This window comes from Pan paniscus, chromosome 4 (assembly GCF_029289425.2).
Source record: "Pan paniscus chromosome 4, NHGRI_mPanPan1-v2.0_pri, whole genome shotgun sequence".
Lineage (NCBI taxonomy): Eukaryota > Metazoa > Chordata > Mammalia > Primates > Hominidae > Pan > Pan paniscus.
The window spans coordinates 11,249,372-11,270,818 of NC_073253.2; the positions used below are offsets into that span (position 1 = coordinate 11,249,372).

A 21,447-nucleotide genomic window follows, 5' to 3' on the forward strand; every position below is an offset into this window, starting at 1 on the left:
ACTGTTTGTTAAAGATTCATTAAAACTAATTCCATCAACAATTCCAAGAGCTATTAGAGTTAAATATTTAAACTAAATTTTAAGGGCCAAAAGGGAGTATTTGCAGTTTAATGTACAAATAAATACCACCTGACATACCAGTTGCTTTCATTAGTTTGTTTCAGCTCTGTTGCTTCTAATGAAATTTAATTAAATTGATTTGGATACTTAAAGGTACAGTACGTATAAGCATAAGGATCTTGTGCAACACCATCTTTTAAAAGCAAATACTGTGTAAATCTGTTTTAGGAATTCAATTTACTGCGACTGGGCTAATTCTAAAGAACCAGTGTAACCAAGAAGATTTGAAAAGTTGGAAAAAATGTATATGATTTAGTAGAAGAAAGTATACCATTGTTAACCGCTAGGAGTTAATAGGTACCAATGGAATGCAAAAAACCAAAACAAACAAAGAAACGAAAACACCTGGGAAATTGAAATAAGACCATATCAGTCCTCTTACCTCCCTGGCTTTGCTTTTGAGGCCTTAAAACAAAGATCTGACTTGGATGAGATTTAACAATGTCCTCTGTGTTTCAATTAGTACTGCAAAGTTAAGTTCAGGATAAAACTGAACAGTCCAGTCTTCAGATTTAGGAATACAAATGTCTAGCTTCTAATATGTCATTTGAGCATTTGAACAGTCAGCTATTTTACATATACACTCATCACTGGGGAACAAATTCGATGTTTACGCTGGGTCTCAACTTCAAGTTCTCTATATTCCAGTCTCCTTCAAAATGCTTCTGACAGGCCGGGCGCAGTGGCTAATGCCTGTAATCCCAGCACTTTGAGAGGCCGAGGTGGGCAGATCACCTGAGATCGGGAGTTTGAGATCAGCCTCAGCAACATGGAGAAACGCTGTCTATACTAAAAGTACAAAATTAGCTGGGCATGGTGGCACGTGCCTATAATCTCAGCTACTTGGGAGGCTGAGGCAGGAGAATTGCTTGAACCGTTTCGTTTTTGCAGAGGTTGCAGTAAGCTGAGATCATGCCATTACACTCCAGCCTGGGCAACAAGAGCGAAACTCCTTCTCACAAAAAAAAAAAAAAAAGAAAAATGCTAATGACAATGTGAATGGAAGCAGAGTCATTGAACATGCCCTCTGCTAGGCTTACACTCTGGGGTAGCTACACTGGTGCTTTTATTCAATAAAAATTAGTAAGTAGCTAGCACCATGCTGGGCACAGGGCAAGAAAAGAGAGACTGGCATGGTTGTTGAGGGGAAGATGAAGGAGAAACAGGTGTTCAGACATGATCCCATCAATAGCCAGGCTGTAAGAGCCATGAAGGAAAAGTACAGGTTATTGGGAAGGACTGCTATTAGCCTTAGAGAGCTGGGGAAAGTCAGGGAGTTTTTCTGGAGGGTGTTATAGTTACACTGGGGCAGCAATAACCAGGATTGGAGGGAGAGAAGGGGAGGCATTCCCAGGGGAGGAATTGACCTGTGCCCAGGCAATGCCAAGGCTCTGAGGTGGAAACTGCTTTGTACCTGCAGAGGAAGAGCAAGGGGAAGCAAGAACAGCGTGGCTGAGGCAAAGCGATCGCAGGCAGGGCGGATGTAAGTCAGCGCAGGGAGGTGAGCAGGACTTTGTAAGAAAATGGAAGGTACTGAAGAGTTTTAATCAGGAGAATGGCCAGGTCAGATTGGGATTTTTAAAAGTATATTCTGAATGCTTAATGGAAAATAGACTGAAGATGGTAACGTTGATTCCAGAAAACCAAGTAGGGATGGGAGACATAGTTGGGTATGGGAGATATTTAGGAAATATATCATCAGGGTTTGTGAAAAATAGAGTGGATATAAGAAAGAAGGAAGTATTAGTTGGATAACTCTCAGATTTCTGAAAAGAACAACAAGGTGGGTTGGGTGCTATTTACTGAGATGGGCAACCACGGAAGAAGAATAGATTTAGGGAATATACTGAGAGCTAAGCACTGGATGTATGGACAGTTACAGCTGATGAGCTATCTAAGTGCAGATGTCATGTGGGTAGTTGTATGGATGGGTTTAGTGTAAAACAGTGAAGACCAGATAGAGAAATAAATGTGGATACAAACTAGTCTTCAAGTGCATTTAAAAACCATGGGAGCAGGGTGCAGCAAACCACCATGGCATCTGTATACCTGTGTAACAAACCTGCATGTTCTGCACATGTATCCCAGAACTCAAAGTATAATTAAAAAACAATTGTCTTAAGATGGTAGTGGTTTGTGAAGGGATCTTGCCTATATGCTGTGAAGTTCTCATGAGACAGGTTCTATTAAAAAAACAAAAACAAAAACAAAACCATGGGAGCAGATGAGATCATCTACATTAGCAGGTATAGGGTCCCAAACAAGGATGTTGCAGGGAAGACCAGGACCAGGGTAATGGCAAAAAAGACTGAGAAGGGGCGGCTTCCCACATAGAGAAAAATAAGAATAGTGACAAAGCAGCCAGGGAGGAGGCTGTTTAACAGAGAAAGATGTGTCAGGGCCTCCCCAGTCCATGCCCTTTTCTTCCTGGATGCCCATCTAGACCACATGTCCCAGCCTCTCCTTGTGGCAGCCTTTCACACCCATGTGATGGAGATCTAGCCAACGGAGGTGAGGCAGCGGGCATGTGTGTTGCCAGGTATAGCTGCGGCCCTTACGGCGTGCCAGAGCCACAGATGGAAGGAGGAGTCTGGGTCCCGAGTGCCCACATGGAGAAGAGCTGACCCATCTACTTGAACACCTGTCCAGGATGACTACAGGAGCAAGAAAATAAACTTTCGTGTAGTTGGATCATTAGATGTTTAGGTCTGCGTGTTACAGTGGGGAGCCCTCCCTAAGTCACACAGGCAATGAGACTCGTTGGATGCTGCAGTTAGGAGCCCTTTCCGTGGAGGCATGAGGACTGACTGCTAGGGGTTGATGAGCACAACAGAAAGTAAGAAAGGCACCATGAATGAACTCCAACCTTCCTAGAAACCTCATTGTGAAGGCTGGACCATGGGAGAGCAGAAAGTGAGAAGGCAGAAGATGGAGAAGGATGGGGAGAGGACATTTCTCAAACATTGTAAGATAGAAGCACGAAGAGCATATGTATCTCTAGGGGAAGAATGACCAGAGGGAGAGGATGAAGAAACAGGAGGAGGAAAATGGACAATGTCAGGAGAAAACGACTTAACAAGAGGCCTGGACCATAAATAGGGAATAAATATATATTTCTATTTTAAAATAGAACCCAATAAAAGTAAGCACAAAGTGAAACAATCAAGAAAAAATTGCTAAAATGCATGCCACTATGTAACCGGGGAAAGGTAACCCAATGTGGATGTATCCACTTCAGAATTTCCAGAACCTAGAAGGGAGCAGATGATCCAGCAGGTACTCAGTAAATATGCATTGAAGGTACGAATGAATGTAAGCTACTAGGAGTGGCCATTTGCTGGTAGGATTGACAGGACTGCTCTAAGAGGAATCACATGGTATTAAGGAGAATAAGAAAATGGGGGTACTATCGCATAGACTGGCATAGAGAAAAACCCAATTGCTGTATACTTTTATTTTATGCTGCATATCTTACCAGCGGCCAATCTGTCATCTGGTTAAATGGAGCACTGGCGGTGAGGATGGCATGAACAGCTCTCTCAGAGCAGTTCATGGGAACTGTGAGTTCACTCAGCTTTAACCTCGGGAACTGCTGGCAGCCTGTCACGGGCACGTGGTTATGACAGGACACATGACAACAACAAGAAACATCTGAGACAGTTCCACATTCTGTGACCTCACTTCTTCCCTTGGTTGTTGCTAATGTTCTTATATTGTTCCAGCTACAAAACGGAGTCTGAAAACATACAGTTCTCTTTCCATCGAACTGGCTGGCCTCCCTGCATAGGGCAAAGGAGTCATGGACTTGGGGCCGTTTTCAAGGTTGAAGCCAATTGGTAATTACTGTGGAAGTATTTCCAATGAAATGACAGCACTGTGGGATCTCCCAAGAATGTGGCTTTTATAAAAACTGGGCACAGATACTCAAAAGGAGCATTGGTGCTGTTGCACACATAGCGTGGATGTCCAGGGAATGAACATCTCCGTAGCCTTTCTTCACTTTCGCACCGTGTAATGAAACTTGGCTTTTCAGTTAAGCCCCTAGACAGGGAGATGTGGGTGGCCACTTGATTAAGAACTGGAAGTATTTACATTCTTGTCTCTAAAAGAAAAAGGCATGCCCTCCCTGGCTCTTTTCCATTCCAGTTGTTTGGAATGTGGGCAGACTGATAGCCAATGTGGATAATACAGATGAGGGCAACACTCCAGAGGTGGTGAGCATGGAGTTAGGAGGAGCCAAACCCCTGGCTCTGGCAGGCGTTATATCAGACTTTGACCATTACACTCAGGCTTTTATGTGAGAGGGAGTGGGAGACTGAATAATACTGCCTCCCCCATAGAAGATGTCACCATCCTAATTCCCAGAACCGGTGAATATCCTACCTTAAATGGCCAAAGGAACTTTGCAGATGTGATGAAGTTAAAGACCTTGAAAGGGAGAGATCATTCTGAATATCCCAGTAGGCCCAATGTCATCTCAAGGGTTGTTCCTTATAAGAGAGACTCGGGGGGTCACAGAGCAGGCAGTATGACAACATAAGCAAAGAAATTTCAAAGATGCGGTACTGCTGCCTCTGATGGTGGAGAAGGAGGCCACCAGCCAAGGAATTCAGGCAGCCTTTAGAAGGTGGAAAAGGCAAGGAAACAGATTCTCTAGAAAACTTGTAGATAATTAAATACTGATGATAAGGTAGTATGCCAGGATGTTAATGTAATTTTCTTATTGTCTCTGTTCTGGCTAAGGTCCCAAGCAAGGCAAAGAATAATAGATGCCCCCTTGCCCCACTTTCTCGAAGTCTTAGACCTTCCACTCGGAGTTGCAAAAATGGTGGACAAAATAGGGTTCTGCAGTATTAGCATATGACTCAACTCCAGATTATATAAGATTAGGCTGAGGGTGGAAGCGGCTGGTGGTGAGAACTTCCTTGGAAGTAATCAATTGGTTGGGGATTCCTCAGCCTCCCTCTCCAGAAGCCCAGGGAGTGGACTATGTAAAGAGCTTCATCATGAGCTCCCTGAAGTTTGGGGGTGGCAGGCCTGGTGTCTTCAGTGGCATTAGCGGGGCAATACAGAGATTCAGTGCCAGAGGTGAACTGACCATGGAGCCATGAACTTTCATGCCTGCCCATCGCATGGGCCCCTTCCAGGGTCTGTACCTAATTTTATATTCATAAAGTGTACTCTTCTTCTTAAATAGGACTTCCAAAATGACAAAAGCTACAGGGGCACAAAATTTGTATCTTCCCTGGTCTGTGTGTAGTCTGAGGCTGATTGAGAATTCTGAGGCGGATGGCTGAGGAGGTCAGGCATCCCCAGTTGGGAGGTCCTTGGTTGCAGGGTGGTACTTCTGAGCAACCCACCCCACTGCCCTCATGAGAGATGGAGCTAGCCAGCAGACATCTCCCATGGGCAGAGTGTACCAGAGCCAGGATATAACCAAGATGGTCAGGTTCTGCTCTCCTCTCCTTGAGTCTCCTTTCCCACTTAGCTCAACCTCATTGGGAGGCACTGAGACAGGGGAAGCCACAGCTTATGAGAAGGGGAGGGAGAAGAGATGGAGCTGGGAAGAGAGAAGAAACTGATCACGCTGTCTCTCAAGCACACCGAGTTCTCATAGATGTGATATCACCCAATCTACTGGATCCACCAGAAAACGAGGGAGTAAGTTTGAGTTAATTGCCCCAAAGTAAGTGAGATGAATGGATGTAGACTTACATTAAACTTACTGAGTTTATTAGCTCCTGATCTGGTCCTTTGATTCTGCCTTTTGTCTCTGGGGTATTTTTGTAGGGTTTGATTCAAAATGTTACGAGCGAAGCCTTGTGAAATGGTGGAATTATAGAGGAAGTGTTTAGTTTGGGTACTGCTATATGGGATTTCCCCTGACTTGGGGATCTATCCCAGCAACAGCTGTAACTTAGTGACTTCTTGTTTAGCAACTGCCATGTGCATTGATTTCCACTTTTGCACAATTGATTTTTGCTTCCTTTCCCATTTGTGCCTTTGCTTTTGGACAGATATCATATGATGAGTGTCTGAGAGTTGTCTCAGAGAGGTCAGGAGACCTCGTGAAGAAAGACCTTCTTTGTCAATACCAAACATCAACAAGTAAACGTCCAGATTTATGAAGGAGACAGTATGGTAGCTGAGTTTAACCTTAGCCTTTTTGTTTTCTACCCTTACTTGACATCAAGTGATTTAGAAAAGAAAGAACTTGAGGAGCTACAATTGCAAACCTTGTGGACACTAGCCTTGGGTTGTTTTAAAATCTGGCTGAAAGTCCTTATGTTCTTCCAATAATCTGTTGTTGAAGAATTTTCCAGCACAGTAGGAAGATTAATAAATTCCCATTAAGCAATTTCCTTGATAAAATGACAGCTCTACATTTGGTAGTTTAATTTATTTCTATAGAGGATTTACTGCTTTTTCATCCCTATCTTAGATACCCAGAAAGTAGAATCTATTAATTCTCAAAATGGCAACATATTGGAAGACATATTAAAGCCCTTCAGTATTCCTCACCCTTCATACTGCAAAGCTTAAATAAAATTATGAATTTTGACTATATTGTGTTTTTCCTCGACAATATTTCAAAGTATCTTTCTAATTCTCACTGGAATCTGGTATTGCTTTTCAAATGTCCAGCAGATGAGGGTGATGGAGTAATGTTAAACATGAGAACATGACTTCAGTTTGCAGGGCCATGGCTACTGGCTCATCTATGTAGAGTGGTCAGTCTCCCACAAGCAAGCTGCGAAAGATGACAAAAGGCTGTATTCACTCCTTCATCCACTCTGATTTGGACATGTGAGGAAACCTACAGGCATTCCCTTACCCATCTATAATTACTTATTGATTTCTTGTTTTGTGAGTGCAATGGCCGCAAGAGCCAATGAAATGAATCCAAGAGCGGTAAGGAAAGAGAGCCTGGTGTGAGACAGGCCATGAAGGGCATGACTCCACTCCCATCAAAGCTCATTCTTCACTTGCTGTGCAACCCAAGAGTCTATCTTCTCTGACAATAAAAGGAAGGACATTGAAAGATTAGTTTTACGTTTTCTTTGTCTCATCACGAAGGCAAGAGCGAATACAGTGTCTCTATTCAGAGAAATATGATCTTACTCCTTTTCAAGCACAGGCAGTCTGGCATTCTTCAAGACATGAGCTCACTGTGCAAGATAACAACATTGTGTGTGGGGTGGAGTGGAGGGGGGCACAACCATAAAAACACCAGACCACTAATATTAGGAGGGAGAATTCATCTGGTTTCTAACCCCACTGCTTGTCAACAAGAGGTTGGGTCTGCCGTCTGATCTACCTGTGATTTGATCCATACGCTTAGGAACTATGGATTTTATTTATTTTTTATTTTTATTTTTTGAGACAGGGCCTCACTCTGTCACCCAGGCTGGAGTGCAGTGGCGTGATCTCTGCTCAATGCAGCCTCCACCTCTTGGGTTCAAGCGATTCTCCCACCTCTGCCTCCCGAGTAGCTGGGATTACAGGCGGATTGCACTGCCACACCTGGCTAATTTTTGTATTTTTAGTAGAGATGGGGTTTTACCATGTTGGCCAGGCTGGTGTTGAACTCCTGACCTCAAGTGATCCGCCTATCTCGGCCTCCCAAAGTGCTGGGATTACAGGCATGAGCCACCATGCCCCGCCTGAACTATGGATTTTAATTCATTCGGAGAGATACTGAGTGGACGCTGTTCTCTCTGAAGCACTTTGAGATTCTTAGAGCAAAATGAGCTTCAGGACCATAAGCTGAACATTGAAAAATCATCTACCACTTTAACAACAGAGACTGCCCTGACCCTTTCCATAGTAACTTTACAGGGTCTGTTTGAATGGCCTGGCTTGTCTTCCAGGCAAGCAGTCCACGGAGAGGCAAGGGCACGGAAGCATGCAGGTAGCATCCCCTCAATTCTGATCACCAGCTTTCAGCACCTAGCACTCTCTGTTGTAAACGTGGGACTCTGTTTCCTATAGGAATATCACTGGCAGGTAGAGCTGCATGGGAGAAAGGAGAAAGACCATGGGAAAGCAGAAAGACAGTGGGACTAGAGGAGACAGAGTAGAGAGACCAGGGGGAAAGGAGCTGTAAAAATGTAGGCAGAGGTGATAGTGAGGGCACGGAAGCATGCAGGTAGCATCCCCTCAATTCTGATCACCAGCTTTTAGCACCTACCACTCTCTGTTGTAAACATGGGACTCTGTTTCCTATAGGAATATCGCTAGCAGGCAGAGCTGCATGGGAGAAAGGAGAAAGACCGTGGGAAAGCAGAAAGACAGTGGGACTAGAGGAGACAGAGTAGAGAGACCAGGGGGAAAGGAGCTGTAAAAATGTAGGCAGAGGTGACTAGTGATGATGATGATGATGATAAAATGAAATCCTTGGATCCAAACCTTCAGCTGCCTGTGGACAGGATGGCAGAGATGGCACTTGCCAATCAAAAAGCTTGGAAAAATGTTGTTGAATTAATGGCAGCAACTCCCATGGATATATTACTTTCCATTTAACAAAGCACTGTGATGACTGCTGTTCCATTTGAGACATCAGCAATCCACTGAGGCAAGTGTTATGGCTATCCCATCATGGATGGGAAAACCAAGGGAGGGGATGGGATTGAGGGAGAGATGCTCACAGTCTTCATGAAAGGCTATGAAGGTTCTTTAACACAAAGGTCAAGGAAAGATACAGACTTGGATACACAAAGTGGAAGGAAAGCATCATGGCGACCCAGGCTTCCAAACCTCCGAAGATCTGAGGGCTTGTCCCGCTGCCTCCAGAGAACATGCTGCCAGGTATAAGAATAGCCAGAGACCATTTTAAGAGGTCGTTTACTTTCCTGGTGGCTCTTCATCAGGAATGGCTGCTTATCAGGTACAGATAACCGGCTGCCAAGCAACCCTAGCGCATCTGAAACCTGGTGAATCGGAGGGCTACTCATGGTGTTCCACCCCTCAGCAGAGGTGGCCAGAGGGCTGCTGAAAGTCAGTTCTTACACTGATGGGCAGAGGGTCTCAAGTCACCTGCCCAAGGTCATGCTGCTGGTAAGTGGCAGGGCTGTGCTGTGGATCCCTGGCCATGCACTCTTTGTATTTCACCAAATTGTAGGATGAGCCTTTCAGACACCAATGTGATCTCCAGTTTTATGAGTAGAAGTTGAGTGTCCCTCATCAGGAAAGCATAGTCTCTGTCTATTCTCCTCTGCTTCAAACAAGCTTGGAGGAATACATTCATTTTGGGGTGCTATATTACCAAAGGGATACCAACAAACTTACATGCATTTGGCAAAAAAGGATAGCATGGTGAAGGCTGTGGAAAGGCTGACATATTAGAATTCAGCATGTGATGGGATTCATGCTAACCCCAAATATGGCACCTTGGCATTTGGGAAAACAACAGAGGCAGAAAGATCTCTCTCACCTTCCCCTCACGCTTCTTCCCTTAAGCAGGTCATAAAACCCTCATTCGAGAGGTGCCTCCTTATACTGGAGCAAAGGAACATCCTTATCTCTGAACTCACAGGGGCCCACAGAGGAATCTGTAAGATCTCCTCGTTTATCAACATTAGATCATACCCTTTTGTCCTCCAATCAGACTTCTCCATGGGTGTCCACTCTCCATCAAACTTAAGCATAAAAATACACAAGTTTACCTGTTTCTTTGGGCCTTTATTTCCTTACAGAGGTTCTCATATAATTAATTGGCATGTAATTATCTCATGTAATTTTCTAATTATATAGATAATTTTGTATGCTTTTCTCTTGTTACTATAATTTGTCTTTCATTATAGGGGCTTCAGCCATGAACCTAGTGATGGGTGAGGGAGGATATTTCTTTTCCTCCCCTACACATTTTAGACCTAGAAAAGAAATGACCTTGTAGATAAAGATGGCTAGCTTCAAATCCAGGAAGGCTATTGCAGAGAAGACAGATTAGACTTTTCCAGTACAGCTTTTAGAGGACAGAAGTTGCAAATAATGAGATTTTTGCTTAATATAAGTAAGAAGTTTTGGATGATTACAGTTACCCCAAAATGGGATAACATGCCTCATTAGGTTGTGATTACAGCTGACATTAAAGCCATTTGAGAAGAAAATGACTGCTGGAATGGTACTGCCTTTCTTCTCCTGCCACAAACCTTTTGCAGGGGTTATGCAGCCCCCTGTCCCCATCCTCCCTGGCAGGGGGCTGTGGCGATGGGACTGAGCTCTCACCCCGGGGTGTGAGCCCGAGACTGGCAACTTCTGTGCCACTTGCCCTCCCCTCTCCCCTCTCTCACCCTATGGGCTGGAATGAGAAGTGGGCAGAGCCAGGGTGCTTTGCTTACACAGGCAGGAATGATGTTTCTTTTGCAAGGCGGAGCAATGTGACAGGCATCAAGGTCACCTGCTGGCCTTGGGCCACCTGCCTGAGCACGTACAGCTCCATGAGAGGGAAAGGGATCCCTGTGTAGTCTCAGCTCCTATAGTTTTGGGTCCCAACCAATGCAACTACTTCTTGGAGATGTTGTGCAGATTATTAAGGTATCATCTAAGAATTTATACATGATGATTTCTATAATCTTTTAATTCTATGTCCTCCCCCTCACCCATCTTCTTTCCTTCAAAACCAGCCATCCTGACAGTTCCCCAACCATAGTCAAACATAAGCACCCTATTATTTCAGTCACTCCATTTCTTTTTAAGTCCCAAGGTTCTAAAAAGTCAAGAACTTTCCATCTCCTACTTCTCTTGTACCCCGACATCCAGTCTCTTCCCATGGCACATCGTCTTTTCCTTTAGAAAATATCCTCTGCAATGACACAAAACATCTAAGTTCTATTTGTGGTTATCTAAACTTAAAGACTGGCTTTAAAAGGGTGATGCATTCTTTAGCCTGCAAGTGATCACATTCTCCTACATCTGTTGATGTTCCATTAGGGCAAAATAACCCAGAAGGCCAAGCTTCACAAAAATCAAAGGTTCCGATGATACAAATATGCTTTGGTTCCAAATGCAGCATGAATCAAACATAGTTTTATATTAATCAATACACCCAGCTGGAAGAATATTCTGATTTGAATCAGAATGTGTCTCCCTAGATAACATAAAGTAGGTGAGCTAATGAAATGACATCCTGGCCTCTGTACCTGGGTTCGACAAGAAAATGAGCATGACAGATGGTGCCGAATTCTGTTCCACGGACATGTAACTCTCAATCCAATTCCCATCTCTCCCCTCACGCTTTCCCTTTTATCCATAATGTCCTTATCTCTTACCTCCTAATTATGCAAACTCCATAAATGCCTCTCCAGATTTGGTCTATAAGTTTCTTTCCCTTAATTCATGCTTTAAAATTTGTAGTATGTAATTCAGAACTGAATGAAGTTGCCCATTATAGTTTCATATTTCATCTTTACCCCTAGTACCTCCTTCCCATATCTTATGTTTTCCTTTGGAACGCTTCCTTTGCTAAGCCTAGAATAGATGTTTAATAAATAGATTCGAAGCATGGATAATTAAAAGATATGGATCAGACATTTTTTCAATGATATGCAAATTGTCAGTGAAGAACAAAATAGAAATCTATTTCCCCACTGATTAAAAACAATTCATAAGGATGAATGAATTTGGTTTTCTCACAAAGGAGCTTTTCAAAAGGAAAGCTTTTTTGAATTTTGAGCTTTGCTATTAGCAGCACTTATGACACTGGGCACAAAGATCTTCCTTTCATTTCACAACTGCATAATTTGGTAATTATTAAGAACAGCTCTTTCTCGATATTTTTAAATCATGGGTCCACTGAAAACATCACCATTCATTTGTCCAGTCCATCCTTCTTGAATCTCTTCAAATGAAACATATTTTAAACATCTTCAACTCTTGAGTTTTAGCTCCATTAAATTCCTGTCAACACATTCTTTTTTTCATGGAAATAGACAGACAATTATGCTTTTTGAACTCTACTAACAACAATGAAAAACATTAAGATGGAAGACTCATATGACTATTCAAGAAAGAGCCTGGAGAGTGTCTAAAAGCTGCTTCCCTTCAATGCACAGAAGTATCAGAAGGTTTATTTCAGCAAACAGGAAACGTTCAGGATCTAAAGGAAAGAGGGTTTTATTTCAGGCAGTAATATTTCATTGAGCTTCTGGAGCCACTGATTCAGAATGGCCAGTTCCTTTCTAATTTATACCATGTTCCTCATTTCTGGCTGCCTATTTAGCTGAAGGACTCTTTCCTGGGCGAGACTTCATTTGCCTCCTGGAGGAATTCAAGAAGGAATTAACTAAGGAGGCTGGGATAGGAATTTCAAACAAAATAGAATGGAACCCAAAACATTGTAGATAAAAGGCTTATGCTAACCTATGATATAAAATGCTTTGGGAAGGACTTAACCGTTGTCCCTTGAGCCATATGGGTTTAACACTGTGGGTCCACTAATATGCAGATTTTTTTCAACCAAATGCAGATAAAAAATACAGTATTTGCGAGATGCAAAACCCATGTATAAGGAGGGCTGACTAATTTCCATAGGGCCTTGAATATTCACGGATTTTGCTATCTGCCGCAGTCCTGGAACCAATCCCCTGTGTATACTGAGGGATGACTCTCATTGATCTAGAACTTCCACTTAATTTTGCATTCTGTTTCAACTTAAACACACTTCCTCTTAGGGAACAGGAAAATTTTGAAAGAGAAATATATAGGCTACACTTTATAAAACTTCAAGTGCAAAGTAATGAATAGTTAAGGGAAGTTAGAAAGGCCTTGGGGGAAATCTAGAAATAGACTCTAACTTAGTAGAGACAGCTATTAAATATTTTTTTCCCCCATTGCTTAGAAAAATACAAATTTTCCCTCTGGCAAGATGGGTCTCATTCCCTATGATGTGAGCCCCTTACTGTGGTCCCACGTCCCTGGCCAGTGAGTGGCCGGTGACCTGGGGGATGGGGGCTATAGATGGGGATGGAGGCAGCAATGATCTTGGCTTTCCCACTCCCTGCAAGTGGCCAGGGGGCTGCAGGTGGGTGCTGTGGGCAGTTGCTGATGGAAGCCCAGGCACCCTTCTGTAGTCCTGTTTGTGCTTCCTGAATCCCTGCATGGAAACCAATGCCTACGCCATTCTCCCCGCTTATTGGTGATGTCCTCTATCCCCTATATATATATATTTTTTGAGATGGAGTCTCGCTCTGTTGCCCAGGCTACAGTCCAGTAGTGCGATCTCGGCTCACCTCAACCTCTGCCTCCCGGGTTCAAGTGATTCTCCTGCCTCAGCCTCCTGAGTAGCTGGGATTACAGGCGCCGCTACCATGCCGAGCTTTTTTTTTTTTTTTGAATTATTAGTAGAGACTGGGTTTCACCATGTTGGCCAGGCTGGTCTCAAACTGCTGACCTCAGGTGATCTGCCTACCTCAGCCTCCCAACATGCTGGGATTACAGGTGTGAGCCACTGTACATGGCCTTCTACCCCTATTTGTTAACTCGAATTTAAACTCCCATGCTTGCTGGCCTTGTCACAATAAAACAACAACTTCTGGGAAATGTTAAAAAAAAAAAAAAATTCTCCCCTCCTAACCAAAAAGGAAAAGTTAGGCACCCCTTATTGAGCAGATTTTGGAAATGAGGCCTTGAATAAAACTTTCTAGATGTGACTTTTTTCTCTTAAGGCATTTTTGAGCCATGTTGGGGGTGAAGACTCTTTGGAGGTATGCGATATGAATTCCTGCCTGCCTTGTGAGAGGAACAAATGCCGAGCATCTTGGTGATCCACGTTTGTCACTGGGAGCACCGTCTTTTTCCTTCTGGCCAGTAACACTGTGAGGTTCTCAGGGGCTTAGTGACGTGGGCCAGACAGTTGAGTCTCCTATTCAATGTTCCTAGTTTGCAGTGGTTCTTGATTTCCTGAATTACGTGCTCTGTTTCTCTCTTTCCATATATAAAGATATATATACATATATATATATATCTTTCCATATATATATATATCTTTCCATATATATCTTTCCATATATATATATATCTTTCCATATATATATATATATATATATTTCCAAAATTACTTGTTAACATTTGTTGATTTTTTTTCCCCAAAATCCCTCTGTCATTACTTGTTAGTCTACTGTAGAATACTGAAGCTCAGGAAAATGAGCTTATTTTCTTTTCTGTAAGATGACTTAGGGTAAGACCCTGTGAGCACAGGTCTGTCCAGTCCAGAAAGTTCATGGATCTTAGGAGCTACTCAGGGGACACATTGCCTCTTTTCTGGCTTCTTCACTGATTCTCGTTTCAGTTGTGTTTCAATGACTGAGGCTGTGGGAAAGTGCCCTCCACGTCTGTGATGCCTCTCAGGGTCCCGTGTTGAGTGTTTGGACTCAGGGCCCAGGTGAAGCCAGCCTTACCTTTTTGTAGAGACTCCTCAGATCTCGGTACTGCCACATGCTGTTGAGGACCTGAGATGCGGCCTTGACCACTTTTGGAGAGTGTCTGATGAAGAAAAGACAGGAAAGGCAAGATGTGAGTGGGACAGCTGTGTCACATTTCTGTAATTCTTGTAGTATTTCAAACCTCTTCATTATTATTATATCTATTATGGTGATCTGTGATCAGTGCTCCCTGATATTACTACTGTAATTGTTTTGGAGCACCACGAACTGCGCCCACCTAAGACAGCAACCGTAATCAAGAAATATTGTGTGTTCCGACTGCTCCACAGACTGGCCCTTCCTCCTCTCTCTCCTCAGGCCTCCCTCTTCCATAAGACAAAACAATGTAGAAATTAGGCCAATTAATAACCCTACAATGGCTCCCAAGTGTTCAAGTGAAAGAAAGGGTTGCACGCCTCTTACTTTAAATCAAAAGCAAGAGATGATTAAGCTTAGCGAGGAAGGCACGCCACAACCCAAGACGGGCCAAAAGCTGGGCCTCTTGTGCCAAACAGTGAGCCAAGTTGTGAATGCAAAGGAAAAGTTCTTGAAGAAAATTAAAAGTGCTACCCCAGTGAACACACGAATAATAAGAAAGTAAAACAGGCTTATTGCTGATATGGAGAAAGTTTGAGTGGTTTGGATAAAAGATCATATCAACCACAACATTCCCTTCAGCTAAAACCCAATCCACAGCAAGGCCCTAACTCTTATTATTTTTTTTTTTTTTTGAGACTGAGTCTTGCTCTGTTGCCTAGGCTGGAGTGCAGTGGCGAGATCTTGGCTCACTGCAACCTCTGCCTCGCGGGTTCAAGCGATTCTCCTTCCTCAGCCTCCTAAGTAGCTGGGATTACAGGCATGTGCCACCATGCCCAGCTAATTTTGTATTTTTAGTAGAGATGGGGTTTCACCATGTTGGTCAGGCTGGTCTCGAACTCCTGACCTCATGATCCACCTGCCTCAGCCTACCAAAGTGCTGGGATTACAGGCGTGATCCACCATGCCCAGCCAACTCTCTTAATTATATGATGGCTTGGTGAGGTAAAAAAGCTACAGGAGAAAAGTTTAAAGCTAGCAGAAGTTGATTAATGACTTTTAAGGAAAGAAGATATTTCTATAACATAAACCAAAATATTTGTGTGATTTGCTTTATTGAGATATTTGCTTTATTGCAGTAGTGTGGAACCAAAACTACAATATCTCTAAGGTATGCCTGTAATTCCTTTGACTTAAAGACGGAGAATTTTAGATCCTTTCATGAATCCAGATGAAGCTGCATTTCATTCTCATATAATCGATGCTGAACAAAGATTAAATGTGATGTTTTGTTTTATTTTATCATTTAGCTAAATATTTGTTCATGACAATAGCCAAGCAACTCTAGAAAAACATATATTAATATTCAGGTCGTGATAGTGTAGTTGAAATACAATTAGTATGCAAAAATGCTTCTGAGTAGAAACAAAAGTGTAGTTTTTGTTTCTATCTTTTGCACAGTTACAAAACCAAAAGAGACTGTGAATGTGTAACGAACAGCAGGTTTTAACCTCTCAATTAAAATGCCAATACATCACAGTGTTATACTAACATGTGAAGGTTAAAGAAACTTTGCTTTCTTTTTAGACTTTAATTTTGATGCATTCACTAGATGGATGCCATAGAAATTTCTACCTGAAAAACTCTTCTAAATATTGATTGAAGGGCTTGGACAATTGTGTGTTTCTAATGTGACAAGTGATTATAACCCGAGCCACAATACACAGTTCTTTACTGACAGTAACAGTTAAGACTGTTAATAGCTTTTCTGTCTTATGACAAAATATAGTGACACATTCAACACTACTTCCCATATAACTGTTAAAATTGGGGAAAAAAACCCAAATGTATTCTTGAGACAGATGAACATGATAGAATGTCCATAATGTATGTTTAAAATGATGTGAAAAGAATAAATAATTAAGATTTCAAAATGGCGAGTCTAAGACTACTATAAGAGTTAATAACAATTACACAATTGGAGTTTGATCTTCACCAGAGCTGTCACGTCAGGGGTGGTGAGGACTTCAGTTGGTGCAGTTCATTGTGGCTGTCAACACAGCTGTGCCAGTGGTGGGATCACAGAACACTAGCCCCCTTGGTTGTGTCCGCCAGACGCTGTGAGTTGTGCAGTTCTGATAGACTGTGATTGGCAACTCGCCCATCTGACTCATTAACATCACTGCACATTTAAGCTTGTATATATATATATATGTATATATAAAGAACATGTATAAATACATAAACTAGAGCATCATAGCAAGGCACGTTTCTTCCATCTGTGTTTTCCCTTACTATCACAAATAAAAATCAGGTTTGAACTGAACGTATTTCTAGAAATAAGTTTTTAAGGAATAATTTAGGGTGGGCAAATTAGCAATCATTTTATAAATAAGCTATGGTGTATTTGTATACCTACCGTTCCCAATTATTAAATTATCCTCAGTTCCAAAAATTTGATTTTCAATAAAGAAATTCTATTTCCTTAAAATTTGTCTAGAAGTCCATGGGAATCTCCATACCTACTATTATAATAGAATTGAGTCAGAAATGGTGAGTTTCATGCTCAAATTTGGAGCAATTCTCCTGAATTCATTTTGTTTTAAAAGCAGTGAAAAGCAATAATAAAACTGAAGTGTAGGTAGGAGACGAGGATAAATGTAGTTATAAAAACCTTGTTTTGATCTCCAAATTAGTCAGTATATATATAAAAAAAGAGATAAACTACATGAAACAGTGAATGAGACTGACTAAGCAGGAGAACTGTAACCAGATGCTTGATTCAATCCAATTTAACACTTCTTATTAAATTCATAAATCCAGGCTGTTGGCATTGGAAAAAGAGATAAAGGAACAACAAGACAGAATGAGCGCCTATTCTATAAGTAAATTTTCAGCCAAATTAAAGGGCATTTATGAGATCATCTTTAGTGAAAAAAATCTTCCCATTAACAATAATCAAGATTGGACCTGGCTTATCAGGACCTTAGCAACATGGATCTGTATTATTTTATAGATGGTTTCTTCAAGTGATTTGTAATATCATTTCATAGATGGTTTCTTCGAGTGATTTGTAAATTAGTTTCACCAAATAATTTTATTTGACCATAGGACTCAATAAAACTTTTTTTTCTCTTTAGGCTCATTTAGTGATGCTTATTGCAGTAGGAATGCTCATAAAGTTGGAGAGAATTAATATATGCCAAACCACTCCTCAAAGCTCTCTAACTGTATAATTCAGAGAAAATACTTTAATCTTTGAATGTCTCATGAATATAGACAAGAATATATCAGATTGTTTTGCAGACTACGGTTTTATTGTGTGTGTGGGTGTGTATGCTCAAGAAAGCATTACCATATTAAGATCTTAATGCTCAAAACAGGTAAGCACTTCAATTAGAGATTCCAAAGGTCTATTGAAGCTAAATAAAGAAGAAAACCATATGGTTTCCTGCCTACGTAGGATAGCACTTTATTGTAAGTACAATATCATAAGATATAGCTCAAGCCAACAGTCTCCACTGCGCAATTATTATATGAGTCCAGTGGTGCTTTTCTACTTAATATGAGAAAACATTCAAATCCAAATGCAAAATTGTTGATTGAGCCTATTTGGAGGTCTCTGGGTGCTTAAACAGAAACTCTGAATCTTCTATAATACATTGGTACTATCCTGAATTAAGTGAAATAATGAGACAGAATTTCCAGAAAGTCTCAAAGTGCATCCCTCAAAGTGTTTAATAACAACAGAAAAACTATTTAGCATTTACATGTAAAAGAATGGGGGGTGGGGGTGGCTTGGCAGGGAATGAAAAGTCAAGAAATAGACTCTTGATAACAAAATGTTTACCCTTTTAATCTTATTCAATTACATCGAGGGACTTCCAAGAGGCAAAATTTAATTAAGGTTAGTGAAGGTCTCTGTAAAATTGACACCTTGCTGATATACCGATGCGCTGGCTTGTGAAGCTATTTTCCAGCTGTATATAGTAAGATACTGTTGGTTCTTAAAAACTGGGAGGCATTCTTATTCAAGGAGGTGCAGTTGCTTTGACACCAAGTCTCATCTCTTTTTGTTCTATCTGCACGAAGGCCCTCCTTTCTCACCACTATCTGCACTGCCTGGGAAATTTCCACTCATTCTTTAAGATTTGATTATCACCTCTTCCAGCTAGCATATTGTGACAGCCTCTCCCTTAGGTTTAGATTGGAAAGTATAGGCATAGTGACTTGTTAAATTAAATATTTGCCCCACATCTCATAGCTTGTAAGGGAGGGTACTAGATGAGAACTGAGTTCTCTGACTCCATCGCACCCTGTCTCCTCCCCCATCCTTCCTGCATGGTGACTTGCTATGACTTGGTGGCTACTGGGATGTTGGTAAGGTGGACCTGACTTGGTTGCAGAGCTGAAGAGGCACAGAGCAGAAGGATGTAGAGACATCATCAACACACGGACTTCCCACCACAGAGGAACAACAACAAAATACCTTCATGTATCCAGGTTGAACTTGTGTCGCTGCCATGTGGAAGGAGCACATGGGTGTGCTGGATCGTCAAGTCCATTTTACCAACAGTAAGAGAGAAGACTGGAAACCATTTGCCATTTTCCTTCTCTTGATTCTCAGAGACAAATGCTTTCCAGTGACAGTCATAGTACTACCCGTCATCAGGAGTTGAAAGGCACATTCAGAACCAATTTTACCAGGACAGAGATATGGCGTCACCAGGTAACTTACTTATCTCCTTTGCTTTTGGAGATGCCGACCAACTTCTCGATGCCACCGGCATCCCGTAAGGCCTTGGCGTTCTCCATGTTCTTGGTAATCACTTCGTGCAGTGTGCAGCAGACGGCTGTCACTGTGTCATCCGACATGGCCTTGCTTGCAGTGTTGTTGCTGTTGTTCCCTCCTGGAAGCCTGTGGACTAGGTCTCGCATGGCGTATTTGCCTGGAAAAGAAAATAAAGGGAAGAGTTGAAAGGAGGTCAAGGTGAAGGCAGAGATAGTGGCAGAGGTGGGTATGGGGGAGAAGAGAATACGAGAGGCCACGTTTATGCAAAATTGTTTGTTTCCCATCACTGAATGTTCCCTATTGGGTAGTTTTAGACACATCTACAGAGAAAAACAGTCGTTCCTCATGGCAGTGCATCCACTCTGCTGCTAGATTGACCTGGGATCAAATCACTGGCCAAGTTATTTCATGCCTCTGAAGCCTCAGTTTTTTCAATCTCTAAAGTAAGACAATAATGGTACCTGCCATACAAGGTTGCTGTAAAGCATAAATGAGTCAATGTATGGAAATGAACAAGGACACAGTACTCAATAGGTATTAGCTATTATTATGTTCTTGCTTGATGTTTATAGAAGTCAAGAAAAATGTATGGGAATTCTAACATAAACCTCAAAAATACCTTAATGAAAGCTATGTTGGGGCCTGTATTTTTTAAAGAGTCAAAGCAAAAATGTGTGGGGAACATGATCACATATGTGGGTACTGAGTTTTGATTCATTTAAAGCAAGGAGAAACACTGAAAGCAGGAGAGAGGTACTTGACAATCTATAACTATGTGTCCTCTGAACTATAGTAACCTGATGCTGTTTGTCTCTCTGATGGGATTTTATTGTGCAGTTCTACCATGTAACACTTACTAATTTGGTGTGTTTTTGTGTGAAAAATATAATACAATCCAATTCTGCTTCCTTAATTCACTTTAACATTATTAATCTTACTATTCCCAATGACAAAGGTACTTATAATGACATATTTATGGAGTACTTTTAGTTTACAAAGCACTTTAGGCATTACCAATAGCCCTGCAAGACAATTAATTTATCCCACCTGCAGCTTCCATTTCTGCTCCTTTAATTGACTTCTGGAAGTAAGTAAATGAGTGCCTGTAGCAAAGCTGGCTGTTCTCACATTTTTCAGATGGAATTGGCAAGTGCCCAAAGTTAGATCCCTTCCTTGTCTCCCATCCCCCAATTAGGCATATTTAGCTAGCTCCTAAAGGCTGTTTGAAATATTTCACCTCCATATACATATCTATAAATAATAGTCTTCTTCTGCTATTTAATTCTCTGGTGTATGGTGCCTGGCAGCAGGAAGGGAACCTTGTGGGAGTAGGCGATGATATCTTAATTCCAGGCAGTGATACATAAAACACAGGCCCTTGTAATTTTGGTATCTGCTCTTATCCTATGTTTAGGTGGCTTATTTTAGCTTAGAGAGAAAATGCTGATACTTAAATTACTGAAATAGAAAAGTGTGTTCATTCACTTGATGATAGCTGAGGAAGTGTCTGACAAAAATGGTTTGCCTGCAAACCCCCAAATGTAGCATATTTATTTTCTAATGACAGCACCTAAAATAGTTTATCTATTTATCATTAAATCAGGCTTAACTCTGGTTAAGAGTTTACTTTCGTAGGGCTCAGCATGCTGGAGATTCTACCAGTTCATTAACCCCCACAAACCATTAGAAGACAAATTTGAGCTCCACAGACATGAAATGATCAATGTGTTCCTTTTTCCTTTTTCTTATAAGGAAAGTGATGAAGGAAGGGCAAAATAACTGAAAAAATACTCCAGTCATTGTATATACGGGGACATTTACACCCTTGACTGTGTATGGAGGACTGGTTTCATGACCTTGGACACTGTCAAGGTTAAAACCAAAAATGAAGAGAGGGTTAAGAATTTGGCTGTAGTATTTTTTAGTTTTGTTGGTATTATCATTTTGAAAATTATGTCAGATAAATATGAAGATGTGGTCTCATCCTCCATGGCTTTCCAATCCTTGAGTCCTGATTAAGATGCGGGTCTCCCTGTAATGTTAGTTTATTTATAGATAATAAGTAGATGGCAGGGTACC

The 21,447-nt window shown here is 41.6% G+C and overlaps 1 protein-coding gene across 4 annotated transcripts in view; it reads right to left on the bottom strand.

Moving 5' to 3' along the window:
• Window positions 1–21,447, bottom strand: part of CTNND2 (catenin delta 2) — a 938,532-nt gene that overhangs the window by 31,121 nt on the left and 885,964 nt on the right. For all 4 annotated transcript variants that reach the window (XM_034959739.4, XM_034959737.3, XM_034959738.3 and 1 more), the window contains 2 exons: window positions 19,315–19,525; window positions 14,517–14,601 (listed from right to left, as the gene is read on the bottom strand). In XM_034959739.4, the coding sequence (XP_034815630.1) occupies window positions 14,517–14,601; window positions 19,315–19,525 (296 nt within the window). The remainder of the gene's footprint in view (window positions 1–14,516; window positions 14,602–19,314; window positions 19,526–21,447) is intronic.